At 38.0% G+C, this 15,302-nt stretch overlaps 1 protein-coding gene across 1 annotated transcript in view; it reads right to left on the bottom strand.

The window, feature by feature from the left end:
- Positions 1-215: 215 nt before the first annotated feature.
- LOC104498498 (disks large-associated protein 2-like) overlaps positions 216-15,302 on the bottom strand; it is a gene marked incomplete at both ends in the record, with an annotated part of 21,871 nt that continues 6,784 nt past the window's right edge. Inside the window, 2 exons of the mRNA XM_010141887.1 lie at positions 216-1,285; positions 14,199-14,264. Of these exons, the coding sequence (XP_010140189.1) occupies positions 216-1,285; positions 14,199-14,264 (1,136 nt within the window). The remainder of the gene's footprint in view (positions 1,286-14,198; positions 14,265-15,302) is intronic.

Raw genomic sequence — 15,302 nt, forward strand, 5'->3', positions numbered from 1 at the left:
AACTAATTTGTATAAAACACCAGTTTAACAGTTTTTAATCTGTGCCCTATAAACAAAGAAAAAAGCTAGAGTTTTCTCACTTTCATGGAATATCTGCATTAGGTGAGCCGTACAGATATTCTTTGAGAGATACACAGATTAGTATTTTTTACAGTGACTACGGCAAAACTGTGATGCTTTTTTCAGCACAAATCTTAACAAAATCTTCCTCTTACCTGAAGGTAATGGCATGGCCTCAAGGAAGGTTTGATTTCCTGATGAACCAGAGGCTTATCTAAGTTCAGTGATGATTTACGATAAGCTTCTTTAGCCTGACTTACTGTAAGTGTGGACCAAGAACTCCTTTTCATATATTTACCATCAGGGGTCATTGCTAGCCCTTCACAAGCCGAACACTTCACATCATTGTTACTTTTGGAAGTCTTCAATGAAAGATCCCCAAAATGCCCCTGGAGCGCCTCAGGATAGCAATGGGATATATGATCTGCATGGTGCCTATTTACCACACTAGGCGTTCGGTAAGTGCTATCGCTGTCCAAATTATCATCAGAGCTCCACCAGCTGCTCATTCCAGATTTATGCTTGGTTTCTGGTTTTCGCTCCTTACTTTTACTCCTTTTGCTATGCTTGGAATGATGCCCATGATGATGATCGTCCCCTCGACTGTCTCCCTTTGTCCCATTAACATTGCCCTTGGATGATCCTTCCAGAGAATGAGATTTAGTAAAAAGTTTCTGGACTGAATGAACGAGATGGCGTATTCTTCCCGGGCTCTCGCTGCGTTGTTCCGCAGCTGTTGAGGTCCTCTGGTACTGTAAAGTGTGAAACCCATCACGGTGAAGAGGAAGTTGTTTCTCAAATTGGTCCAAAAGATTTGCAGGAATACGGTTAATCTTAGGGTTACCGTGAGACATGGCGCAGTCGTCTCTTGAGTCGTAATGTGAGCTGTAGTGCATTCTGGGGAAAGTGCTACTTGACATGTGATCGCCCATTACCATGGGCATCATCATGCACTCAGAATGAATGGAGCTGCGTGGCGAGCAACGATGGTGGTCCATCGGGCAACTCTCCGTGGGGCTGAGAAGGTACGATTGCCTTGGCTCCTGCCCATGGTGGATATGGTCGTGGGTGTGTTCACAATCTTCAGGGGATGCTAAGCCACAAGTATGAGCTGAACATAACTGTGGTTGGTTGCGACTAGCAGATAATCCTTTCATATTCCTCGGAACAGGAGAGTATCTTTCTTCATTGAAGTGCTGAGAAGGCGACCATGAGTACTGCTGGTCTGTCAGGAGAATCCATAAAACGTATGTTATGTGTCTGATTTAAAAATTAACTTGCAAATACAAGTATATTGCAAAACTAAATATATTTTATCTGTGAGATTAATGGAAAGTCTCACCATTGTTGGAATTTCATTCACCATTTTAAAATTGGTTAAAATTCCTCACTACCAGCATATTATGGGGTGAATGCAGCCTCTTTCCTGTTTGTAACATTCTCTGCTAGCAGTTCTAAAGTTTATGAAGCTATTCATTATGCGAATTTACTCAGAAATATTTAATGGATACATCAAGTATTCAGTTTATTGTTTGATATTTGGAATTCATATGTCAAGCCTGGTGCCTAGTCATTTAAGTTACATGGGTCTAGTTTCTATTTTTTCTGCTTTCTTAGTTAGTTATCTTAAACTAATTGTATCCTTTTTCCATGGAGCCATTTTCATACCAGAAAATGAACTTAATTTTCTTAAATTAATCTCAGTTTCAGGATCCCAAGTTCACTGTTCATAAACATAAATAAGCAGCAAAGAGAAAAAGAATATAAATACGCCGAAATGAAGCTTAATTTTTATAGCAGTGAACAGTTTATGAATAAGCATTTCAAACTATTTGAATATCTCTTACATCCTTCTACATGCAATGTCTTCTCTGTTAGGGAGTTTTCCCCATTTTATGTCCAAATTATAAAATACTTATTTAATGACTCTTCTGATAAAATAAGTATCTTTAGGTACAAGTTATGGGTTTTTATACACTCAATTATTTGTTCCTATGGATCATGTGCTCCAAAATGTGGTTATTAAACAATCTACAAGAGTAGTTTGTAAGCAAAGATTTTGATACTTAAGCTTTTGATTTTTTCTCTCATGCAATTTCTTGCAGCTGTCAAATGCTACAAACAGAAAATTAAAAACCCCAGAAATGCTTCAATTTGATTTTAGCATTCACTTTCCCTCTTCAATTTCAGCTTATTTAAGCAACATTTCAAAAGCAGACAAAGATATAGGATGTGAGACAATCCTTTAGAGGATCAGACAGATGCGTAAGTGTTTATACAACCCACTTAGCACAGTCTTTCTGCAAATCTGCTCTAAAGAATTGAAATAATCTTGCACAGGTGCCTGATACAAGGAAGCTGAAGGCCTTCACCAAAAAGGAAACTCACGAGTATGTGCTTGTTATGTGTAATAACAAAACTGGGCACTGGAGACCAGCCTGTAGAGATAACACAAGCCAACAGCACTTTGACGGGTTTCTAAGCATAGGACAAAACTCTCTTAAATCATACTGCTGCAGCTGGTGAAAGCTCAATGCCTGGATATGGTCATGAAACAGATCAATAGCCATATCTCTTTCATTTTACTCAACTAATAAGTGTTATGTGGTGAAACCTTTAGTACAGATTGCAATTTGTTGTAAGTCTTTAGCATGAGCGTTCTCATTACCTAAATGCTCTAAATTTCCTACAGTGGAAGATGTTTAGATAATTTTATTACATCCTAATTTCAACAGAGCTCCATATAATGTTTTAAAATGAATGTAGCATTAAACTAATAAACAACAAAGTATTCTTCATCCTAGGCACAATCCTGCCACGCTGAATTTAAAGATGGATTTAAGGGTCCAAATGTTATCTCCAGACTTTATCATGGTGTGAAACTGATGCATGTGTGCATATATCCTTTTCTCCTTCTATTTTGTTTTTATAACAGTTTCTTTTGCTTAATTCTTGGCTATTCTCACATTAAAATGAAAACTTACCACTGCTGATTACTCAGTTTGTTGTACTATTTAGGTTATAAAACCCTGCATTAATGTAGTTACAAAAAGGAACTATAATTCTTTCTCTGAAATAACATAATTTTGATTATCCACTTAAAAGTACAGCTATATATAGACAAGGTAGTAAATTATAACAGTGCATTGGGACTCAGCCACATAAGTAGCACTGTAATTAATGGTACTTAACTCAGTATATTACCAAACATTATCGGGGGATAATAAAGGTCCATGTGTCAAACTTAGTCTGTGCTTCCAATAAAGGTTTCCCCAAGCACCTGACAGAGATTAGTGCATTAGTTCTTACAATCCCATGAGATGTGGAAGGCACTGTTCTTTTACAGAAAAGGAAACTGGAATACAGGCAACATTTTCCAAAGTGCTTGTGGATTTGCTGATTTTCATTTTCACAGTGCTGCGAGCCAGAGGGAGGTGGAAGGAGTCTCTTCCAGGAAAACTTAACAGCACGATGAGAGTCAATCCCGAGCCTTTTCATCACAATGTTGCACGTCTGTGAATGAAGGTAACTCTTGCACTAGGTCTCACCAACGCATTCACAAAAAAAAAAAAAAAAAAAAAAAAAAAAAAAAAAAAAAAAAAAAAAAAAAAAAAAAAGGCATAGCAGAGATTCAAAATGAAAGAAAGAGTTAGACAGGAATCAGAAACTCATTTAAATGAGTTCCGCAGCACAGAACTGCTAGTCCCTGGTGATTTCTTCAGGATTCATGCAGCATCAAACATAGCCCAGAAGGCTTCAAACATTTTCATCTTAGGAATATGAGGCATTGTGATTTGATTGCACTGCAATGGTTAATCTAACAACTGCTTTTCCATCCCTCATGACTCCCTAAGATTCTAGCTCGGTGCAACTATAGAAAGATACAGTTTTCTGTATGCTGCTTTCACAGCTGTATAGAATTTTATGTGCCTCATGGAATGTGTGAATTCTTTTGTTTGAAAAGTGGTAGTTGGAAACTACTATAGGCATTTAATAAGCATAATTAAAATAATTAAAAACCGAATTAAGAAGGGGATATTTTCCAAAAGTAATTTCCCCCTCTTGAATCTGCCATAGAGAGTAACTAATGCTAGGTAAACTCCCAAATTCCTTATATGTGCATCATCTAAATTTATCACTCCAATTAGGTTTGGGATCTGCTTGGGACATCAAACCTGTTCTGTGTCCTAGGCACCATTACTTCTTACAGACCCTCTGAAAATCTTCGAAATTTTGCATTATATGTAAATTTATCAAGTCATCTGTGCTTTGTACTATTCAGTCAACTTCAGGAGGCCTGTTTCAGCGCTCAGAGAAACAGCTGAGCTATGGCTGAATGAATTACTGTACGGTACAAGACCAGTGTAATTGACCATGTGCTAGCTCTTAGCCTGCCAGAAACGAGAAGAAAAATGTGTTAGCTTAAAATTCAATTAAGTTAACATGCTTTTCTAGCATTTGCAAGGGGCTAGAAGTGTGTCTATGGTCAATGTCCACAGCTCAGCTGATACACAAATTTTTGTAATGCTACAGCATTAATGTTTTTTTTCTTAATCCTTTAAAAAGAAATTTAAGATTTTGGTATAAAAACCTAATTCCAGGTTTATCCAATAATGACAGATTGGACTGGGATTTTAGTCTGTGTCTTGAAGATGATATCTAGAATAAAATACAAGCTTTAAAAAATTATTTATTTATTTTTATTTTTACAGCAGCTTCTACTTTTTCTTAGGGTAATAACTCTAAAAATATAAAAGTAATTGGGGATAGTAATGCCTAGTCCCTTAAACAAAAAGTGTCATCATCAGAACCAAAGAACTGAAGGGAGACAGAAGAACAAATAAACACAACCTAAAGCAGACAGAGGAATAGGAACACAGAAAAAATATATCTGAGCAGAGGAATGTTTTCTTTCTTTTTAAGTCTCATCGCGCAAAAATAAAAACTTGGGGGGGATGTAGACCAAGACATAGGCTGTTATATCAGAGAGAATCCAGTAATTCCAGCATCCTGAAAATCCCTTAAAGCACTTCTTTTCAGACATAAGTCAACTTTAACCGTGATGGATGGAAGGATTTCTGCATGCCTTCCTGTCTATTTCAACTCTATCCATATTATGCCACGTCCTTTCTTGCTTTTTTCCCCTGTTTTTTCTTCTGGACTTTCTGATGCTAAGAGTTCTTCTCTTACTCCAAGCAGATGTTAGCTTGCCTGTCTTCAGGGACTGGTCACAATTTTTAGATCATTCAAGCTTCTTCCTTGTGGCAGTCAATATCAAGGGAAGAAAGAATGGCTCAAGGGCTAAGAATATTGTTTGAAATAATGAATTAGAATCAGTATTAACATTCTAGAGCAAAAGGGCTAAAAACCTCTAAGTACTGAAAAATAAGGGCTGTGCATCTCTAGAGTTCTGAAACACTGCTCTTTGCTAAAGAGAATCAATATAAAAGCACTGGAAACATCTCTGACGTTCAAAAGAAACGCTTGTCGTTACAACTCTTTTTGTGTGTTATGTATTGAAACCAAGCTTTCAGAGCATAATTATAATTCCTGGAACTACTAAACAGTACCTGGTTTTTGCTTTTATTTATTCATTTTATTTTCTGCAACACACTTCTTATTCTAACGAGAAATTAATTTAAATTGCTTTAATCTTGTACGTCCCTTGGTAAACTGCTTACCCATCTGAAACATTTGTGTTGTATTCAATGAAGAAAAAACAGCTCTTTTGCACAGTGTAACTAGTAAAATGCATTGCTGAAAGGAGATACCTAATCTAGCTTTCAAAAAGACGTGGTGTAGAAAACCAGACTGCTGCATTGTGCTGTTTCACTCAGTTCAATTAGTGCTGTGATGTGTTATGAAAAAAATAAGCTCCATCCAACCTATAACTGATACAAATATAAAATAGTGCAAAGACAAATATATTAATCAAGTAAGTAAATATTAAATATTAAAAATTAAAATGCATAAATAAAATGTCTCAGCTGAAGATTTGTCTGCCAAAGGACTGAAGTGAGTAGCTTAGATGAGCACTTTCTTATTAACTTGTTACAGTATTTTTCTCTTTTATTGAAACACAAATGAAAATGAAACCTTGAAAATGAATATTTCCAGGGATTGAAAAAAGTAACCTGGCAAGTGCAAGGTAGAAATTCTAGAAATGCCTTACACTGCTACTCTGGTCTCATGAGATTTCTAACTTATATTTCTAACACCTTGTACAAAATTAACATAAAATTGCAAAGATGGGGTGAATACCTGACTTTAACCTCCAGCTTTAGAAGACGACTTGTATTTTCACTACACTAAGTTGACACATTGGCACTGTATGCAACGCATTCAACTCTCTGAGAATTCCTATCTAACACCTCAGGCTGCTTACTTGAATTATTGAACTTTGAGGGGTAGTGTCCCTTCAAAAATAAGTAATATGGGCTCTCTCCGGACTATTGCCACAAGGTGCTTTATGCAACCAGTCCCCCTGCATAGTCAAAGGAGAGAAGTAAGCAGTTTTGAGGACCGAAAACCAAACATCAAAATGCCCAAGGCTGTCATGGGCTGCACGTGGATCCCTGGTCCTGTTCTGACACTTAAGCCTGCAAATGAAATACCTCTCTATTCAGGACCCTGAGGGGTCCTTGCGGTAGGCGTGTATGGCTGTGTTTATACTATTAGTCTAAACAGAGCTAGAGGATGTGATCAGCCGTACAGTTAAACTGTTGCCGCCATAGTTTCATACTATGTAAATAGGACTCTTCCAACCAATATATAGATTTCAAGAATAACGTAGGCCAAAGATTGTTATGAATATGCCATCTGGATGTGGATTTATTTTGGAGTGTGAGAAACTGGCATGACTCATCTCAGCCTGAAGTACACATCTAAAAGATGTCAGATGAATACGACCCTTCATGTACATATTTATCTCTGCTGACTACGGTGAAAGCTGTGGATGACACGGTTCAATGCATAAAACTACATCATAAATATATAAATTTAGGTGAACTGAGACACAAGTCTAATACTAAACCACGAAAATTATTTGACAGCCCAAGATAATTCAGTGGAACTACATGATGAATAATGACCAAAGGTAAGATGGTTTTTGTAACTCCCATGTTAGAATAAAATGGACATGCAAATTCTACTTCTAAAACAGCACCAGTGACCAGAACATACCAATCTGGAGCAAAGCCATAAAACCCAAAGGGAGAAGTAAGGAACACGAGGAGTACTGTTGTTTATTCAGTACAGTCACAGTTTCAAGCACTGACGCAGACGTCTGCAGGTAGAAATACTTAATGGCACCTAATCATATCGTTCAGCATAACAATTATGTTATCTAATCTGACTTCAGCTCCATCACCTTTCAAACAGACATTAGTACAGAGATCTGTGATCACCGGGGAAAGCTGGGACCAGGTACGTGTTAAAGCAGAGTTACAACACTGACTGCCTGGCATGGAGAACAGGCTGTGCCATATATGAAAAGGGAGAAATGTGGAAAGAGTATTTGAGCTCAGCTGTACACCACTGGCGCTGTCTCTTGCTGCTTTGTCATTGTATTGCGAACTTTTCTCAGTTCAATCCACTGAGATGGAGGAGGTCTCATCCTGATTTTCCTGTGGGGTGCAGGAAGAAACAGCAGCCTAGTGGCAAGTTCTTTTCAAACCTGTTGCCATAGTAACAGGAAGAAAATCTCCCTCTTTCCATAAAGAGGGATTTTTCAAATCAGGGTGCCATTTCTTTTCTGCCTGGCTAAGCTCTGTTTTGGATCTGCGAGAAACACTGCAAATATTAATTGCTTTTTCCTGCAACCATTAGCACTCAGATTTTCCATGTGGCAGTGAAGGGTCAAATTGTGAACCTTGCTCCTCAGACAAGGTGGTGGTGTATATATGCACAATCTCGCCAAGTTTAAGACAGGACATTTTAATATGCTGCTGTCTGATTATTTATGAAGAGAAATGACTTGTAAAAGATGGAAAAAACAAATAGAATTGCACAAGAAATAAATGATGAAAGGCGACAATTGAACTCACCAGCGAAAGCCTGTACTGTATTAGCAATATTTGCTGGTCTTTGTCCTGCTGCAGTAGTTACAGTAGTGCAAATCCCCTTAGGAAGACAGACTGAATCAGTGACCCATGCGGCCAGCACTGTGAGAGACAGCTGTGGTCATGTACCTCCACACTGGAAGATTGGGCTCACTGCCCTGGTTGTGTCAATACAAATTGTCCTGCTCTCAGTGGAGCCTAAGCAGCCTATAATGAACGAGGAGGAAAAGCACGGTAACTTTTTTCTGAGGAAATGGAGAGCACATCATTTAAGCTGCTCATCGTGGGAATATGTTTAAAGGGCTGCACAGTTTATCCTTTTGAAAGGAGACAATACCGAAGAAGGCAGGCAGATGAGTCAGTCCTCTCATCTCCATTGCAGCTGTTGCACTCTCTATGGGAAAGTAAATGCAAATCAGCTCTGCGCCCAGGTGTTACAGAGGTCAGTGGGGTATGAGGGAAAGGAAAATGTTCCTCCTGTGCTAACATCCCACATTCCAAGTGTGAAACTTGAGCTGTTTCACCTCCCCCCACTTCACCTTCTCTCTCTCTCTCCTTTCCTTGGAAAGATCTTTCATTCATTCCAGTGCAGACACTGGAATCAGTAGTCCAAATGTGGTCTAACAATGGGGAGAAACTTCCTGATTTGGAAAAAACTATTTCCTTTGCAACTGAACTTGGGAGCCTCCTTAGCTGGATAGCCCGGTCAGAAAACACAGATCATTTAGAACAAAAATATTTGCTTGTTGGCAAAGCAATGAATGCATAAACCCATTTATATTCTGTAGTAGAAATGGATGAATAATTCATAACAAATAACCCATTTGATTAACTTACAAATATCTTCTCCTGTTTGTGAATTGACCTTGGGCCTAATGGGGTATGCAGAGTTATATGACATTATGAGGTGTTTAATTTTTAGAAATAGCTTCTGGTCTGCAGATTGTTAGTGTTTGTTGCCAACAGCGTATAATTAAAATGCAGGATAGTTAGCATGTTTTTATATGATGCTCAGGCCATGTGGTATAATGTCATTCTATGTCTGAAATTAATTCACAGAATAAGCTCTCAAGCATAATGAAAAGGAATTTAAAGTTCAAAATAAATTTTCTGAAAAATATTCCCCATTATTTCATTAACATTTTCTGTGGTCTTGGTCATCACATAGTAAATTTCTACTCTGCAGTCTCTGGGTGCAGGAAAAAGAAGGAGTTGAAGTGGAATTATTTAGCGGTATGGTGGAATCTTAATAAAAAAGGGCTAATAATTGCAGGATCTTTTCAGCTACTCTCAACAAGCAAATAAGATGGTGACACAGAGGCATACCAGGGCATCTCATATTTAAAACATTTTGTGAGTTTAAAAGACTTCCATCTCTCTACACCAAATCACCTGTCTAGATATTTTTATTATATGGAAGAAAGATAGTTCTGTGGATAGAGGATTAACTTGGGAAATCTGTAGTCAAGATTTCCTGTCCAGCCATGAATTTTTTGTGTGGTCCACAATAAGGCCATGGGGAGTGACAACAGTGGCCACTGAGAGGCTTGACCTTGCCTCACTGGGTTAACCCCTGTGGCTAACCTTTGTGGGTATCTCTTGTAGACTCCCTACCTCAGTTCCCCATAGCACAAGAATAAGTAGCTTCTGTAACTCTGAGGGTTAGTGTCAGAAAGCAGGGAAACAGGACACTCTCTGGGATAACAGCCATCTAAAATAAATTCTGCCCGCTAATCACAGCAATGTGTGTCACTATAGCAGTTTATTCTGTGCGACTAAGCCCTGTCTCTGACTGAAGTCCCACCAGCTCCAGTCAAAGTCCTCAGCTCTTTAATCATCCCTGAATGCTCTGGAGGAAGGTGAACTGAGGCATGCATCTGGCAATCCCTTGCCCATCTTTGGGAAATTTTCCTATTGTGCCTGTTACGTGAAGCCAGCAGCCATGAAAAGTGTGAAGTGTTCAGACACTGACTGCTCTGAGGAAGGCTGGATAATTAGGTAGACAGACAGACAGACTGGAAAGTCAGGCCTTTATTTATTTTTTTCTTTTGAGAATGGCTATATCCTTTCTTCCTGTCAACACGTAAGGCCATAAAGGCACGGTCATGCAATCAACAGTGATTGAATAACCATGAGTTACTGTCTGACACTTGAACTATATCAATTAATCAAAAGCATGACTGCAACAACCGTGAAATAAAAACACATTTTTGTAACCTGTCCTTAAACTCTATTACAGTTTACTTTGCAACTGGGGCAGGTTAAAAGCATTATTAGTAACTGCAACCAGTTTTATAGTTTTTAACCTTTTTCCTAACATCAACTCAATATTCAGTCTTGAAGAGAAAACAGTAATTTACTGAAACAAAAAGCCTTTTGTATGAGTTCTTTTTCTTTGCTTAACATGAGAAGTGTGAAATGTTAAACTTGTGTAAAATAAAAGTTTTCTTTACCTATAAAAGTTAGTATAATTTTTTAATTATCAATTTCTTCCTCTTTACTCTGTGCATGTACTACCTGTTCAAATCTATATTTAAAGAAAAGTTCATCCCTTCTTCCCTGCTCACATTTGTACATGGCACATTTCCCATATGTTTCTTCTTGTTTGACACCCAAAGCAAATTATTGCTTTACCCTATACACGCTTAAATTAAACAAGACCATGAGAAGTCTACAGTTTGCATAGAAAAGAGTAGTTTCATAAAATGTTTATTTTTCTAACGCATTAATATTGTTTAGATTTTATAACTACCAGCCAGAAGAAAGCTTGGAATTGGAAGAACTCCACTTTCCATGAGACTTAAAGTGAGCTGCTTGAGATCACACATGTCAGATCTCTCGCTCCAACCACTGTGCTCTGCTACATTTATCAGGTTGCTTATTTGAGATATTCCTGGTGAAAAGAATAGGAATTTTTGGTGTGAGTGTGAATCTTGTCACCATGACAATACTTATCAGCCTGAACTCTGTTAATAAACTAATGGTAACAAAAGCTATGAAATATTGTTCTTCAGAGCAGACTATGAATGCTCGGGTAAGCTTTTCTTTAAGGAATCCATTGCATTTCTGCTGTTTTAACTAATGAGTTCTTTTATAGAATCAATAGTATAATAGCTAAGATCAGTCCCATCCCTTGATGCCTTCTCCAATTAAGGCAGTAGATCATTGTATTAATAATATTATATAGCGACTATTCAGCACTTTCACTCTGGTGAGATACTGTGCAAACATTAATTAATCCCCAGCAAAGCCCTGAAACCTCACTAGGAAGTACTAAACTGTTTTACAAATAAGGGCCTGGAGCCAGAGATTTTTCAGTACCAGAGGGATGGTAACTTGAAGGTCCTTGGGACAGTGAGAGTCCAGAATAATGAATGGCCCTGCAGTTAGAGCTACCTTAAAGAATATGATGTCTACATTGCCTTGACTCGGGGCAATTATGTTACTTCTCAAGGAAAGCCCTTTCTGTGTTTTGTTTTGTGTTTTGTTTTTTTTTTCCAGTAATGAATGCCTCTAGCAGTCCTTTAGATGGAGGCTGTTCATACAAAATAATTAAGCAGTCATTGGGAGTCATACTCATACATATTGCGAGAGAGAGCCCGTTTCTATAGCCGAGTGAGTAGAGTATCCACCCAGATTCAGATTTCTCTTCCATTGCATATTTAACTTCATACAGGCACTTTAACTTTATACATTGCAACAGCAGCAAAAAGTGGGGACTGAGAAAGATCTAATAGTTTGTAACTTTTTCACCAATGTTATGTTCAGTTCATGGATTTGAGCTCAAGTATTCAAGTAATGGAACACAACACTAGGGGACAGACAGACACTGTCTGTAGAGGTGTGAATCGCTAGCACAGCTGTAAGTGCAGAGCTTGCTGACAGTGACCAGAACAGACTATCCCCAAACTTCCATAAAAGTCTTCCCAATTTCCAGCTTCTATAGTATGCTCCTTCTTGTTTTACAGTGATTTTGTCTAAGGGAGAATGGGACATCATATGTTTTTACATACTGATGGTAACTAGTCCACCTATTTTGGCCATCTATTGTTTGGCCGCTAAGTCAGGAAGACTGGATTTCATTCTGAAAATATTAAAGCCATCCACCTCTCTCTGTTAATTACCTAGGGATCTTTGGTATTTACTTTCAGGAGACTCCAATAGGGATCCAAAATTTATGAGTAAGGATGGATATTTCCATGCTTTTGGCATATTTTTTTTTCAGTCATAAATATTCTTTTTTTTTTTTTTCAGTCTGGCTATAAACAGCTGAAGCTTTTGAAAGCAGCCTTGTTTCTTCTGGTTGTGCTCTTATATTTTACGGTTTTGTTCACCATTTCTGTTGACTAATCACCCATCTTCTTCCTAATCAGGGTGCTGGATAATTGATCAGTTTAGCGCATATCTTTGTGTTAGTCTTTGATTACCTAGTTCATATGAGACTCCTTACTCCTGTAAACACCTGAGATTTAATACTATTGACATATACACGATTTACTCTGGCTTCAGAAATCCTGCAGTTCTTTCTCAACCAAATGAGAAGGAGAACAATTTTTACATACTTTTAGGGCATGATTCATCTCACCCTAAGTTAAGCTTCTAAAGTAGGCCAGTCTGGTATGTCCTGGAAAAGTCTATCACTCTTCATTGACCCTAAAGGAAGTCCAGATATCCAGAGTTTAGACATCTAGATGTGAATCACTTTCCAGCTGTTAGATGATATGAAATCCACCTGGAGGCATCTGAACTCCTTCCTGTGTGCTGTAAAACGGGACAGCAGGGTGAAAAAACCCCAGATGTCCAAGAAGGCTGAGATGTGCCCATTTCATGACTCCTCCATAGGATTAACTTGTGAGATTCCTAGGGAGCCTCATGTTTAACTGCATCTTCCCTCTTAAACTACTTTACCTGAGGCAGAAACTGCCCGAAGGTTCTTCAGTCTTTTCGTTAACATATCTTTCTGTTCAATCTTTGGAACTTATCCTATAGAATTTTTTTAACTTGTTTTTTAATATAACATGGACAAACAAGCCCAATACAGGTCTTTTTACACTGAGCATTTTGGAATTCCCTGACTTGAGTGTAACGACTGGCAGCACCACTTGTTTCAGAAAATTCTGTTCTAAGAGATTATTTAAACTTAATAGCATTCCCGCCTGAATTCATGCTCCTTCTACAAACTGTTTGGGTTTTTTCTTAATACAGCAGCTATGATTTATGTTCCTATCAATGTGCAACAATAAGATCAGGGCTATAAGGTCAGGTTTACAAAATTCTTGTCCAATACAAAAATATCCTAATAATACAAATGAAATTGTTGCAATGTATTAACATGAGCATACGCATAAAGGAGGAAAATTAATGTCACACTAACTTCTAAAATGTAAGTATGCTCACTTTGAATAAAGGGAGCTTTAACTAGCAAACTCACAGAAGCCACTTTCCATATTTCTCTTCCAAAAATAACCACATAAAGTAATTGCACATAAATCAACATTTTGATGTATTTCACATAAAACAGTGACACTCTGAATATGAAATTCTGGGAACAGAAACACAATTTTGCACAATCTAAAAGGTACAAAGCTGGCTACACTGAAGCCAATGTGACATTCTACTGCTAGCTTTGCGTGACAGAGGTATCAAGATTTCACTCACAGGATCTATGAGTTTCTGACTTCTTGTTTCTGTTTTTTTTTTTAAATTTAATAGGTAACATTGAAAACTCTTTCTACAATCATTATGTTCTCTAAGGGGTAAGAAAAAAAAAGAATGGAAGTTGATAATATCCTTGAACACCTTCTTTTCAATTCTCAGTTGCCTGGATGTTATGTAAAACTGATGTTTTTCCGTTTTCAATTCTCTATTCTTATATAGCAGGTGAGAAATTCCCAGAAGGATTGGACTGAGAGGTTTTTGGCCACTCTCACTGACACCACCTGGTGCCATGGCTGCTGTGGGCTTTGTGGCTGGAGAAAGGCTGTACCCCAGGGCAGCCTCCTGCCCCCTCACCCCTGCAGCTGCACCCAGGCTCTGGATGTGCAAGCAGTACAAGTATCTGAGAGATGGTGTCTGTACCTAGCTCCTCCTCTGGCGTCCCTGGAAAACTGAAGCCCGACTTGAGCAGATCGCCACCCTCTTCTTCTGAAAAGACAGAAACAAAGTAGCTATTTAATAACTCTGATATTTCTGTATACCCAGTCATAAACTCTCCACTAGTTTTTAATCCACTCAGTGGTACCTATTACCATTCAGTATCTCTGATACCATGAAGCTTTTGAGGTGCTATTGTCTGCAGTACCTATTCCTTTTTGCCAGTTGTTCTAGTGTTCTTCTACTTTTTTTTTAATTTTGCCAGACATTTTCACATCACTAGTGTCAAAATATTCATAAATGCCTTTTTTTTTTTTTTTTACATCTTTTACATTGTACTTTTTAGCTTTGCTAGTCAGATTGAATTCTACTGCCTTTTAGCCTTCATGTATTCATTCCAGGAAGAATCGTTATTGTCAGTCCTCCAGCTGTATCTTTAGCACTTCTCACCTCTGATGATAATAACGCCCCTCATGATTCTCCGGCACTTTCTTTACCTTTTATTCACAACCATTTCAATTCTGCAATTCTGAACTACGATAACGCAGTGATGGTGACTTTCTCCTATCAATAACATTTACTTTCGTGCCAGAGACAGCTTCTGTAATTCTTGGAAAGTACTTGAGCTCAGATGGTATATCTATGCTGTACAAATGCAGTGAGATAGGCAGAAGCCTGATGAATGGCCTCAGTACAGCTCTTAGCTACTCTGCCTGTATGGCTTTCAGAATTGCAGCTTCTGCACTGCACTCTTGTCATGCTGGGCATACAAATTAATTTGGACCTGGCACATAGCTCAGATATTTCTAATGCGGAGCTGCATATGGAAAATTGGGTCAGTAACACTTCCTTAAGGTACAGGGTTGGCTTGAGAATGCATACATTAGGATACAAAATATCACAGTAATGTGTTTCATGTAAGTACACAATACTATCTTTCAATTAAAACAAGAAGTCTTTGCCCTATTATCCGTATTTGCTGGTGTCTCAGCTGAGTAGACATTGTTTGAGTATATACAGCCTCCCACTGTACTCTTCTTACCATCTGTGTGTGTTATAAGTACAGATACCTCAAAAGAACAGGGAAAG

This window comes from Buceros rhinoceros, unplaced genomic scaffold, assembly GCF_000710305.1.
Source record: "Buceros rhinoceros silvestris isolate BGI_N320 unplaced genomic scaffold, ASM71030v1 scaffold3378, whole genome shotgun sequence".
NCBI classification, from domain to species: domain Eukaryota; kingdom Metazoa; phylum Chordata; class Aves; order Bucerotiformes; family Bucerotidae; genus Buceros; species Buceros rhinoceros.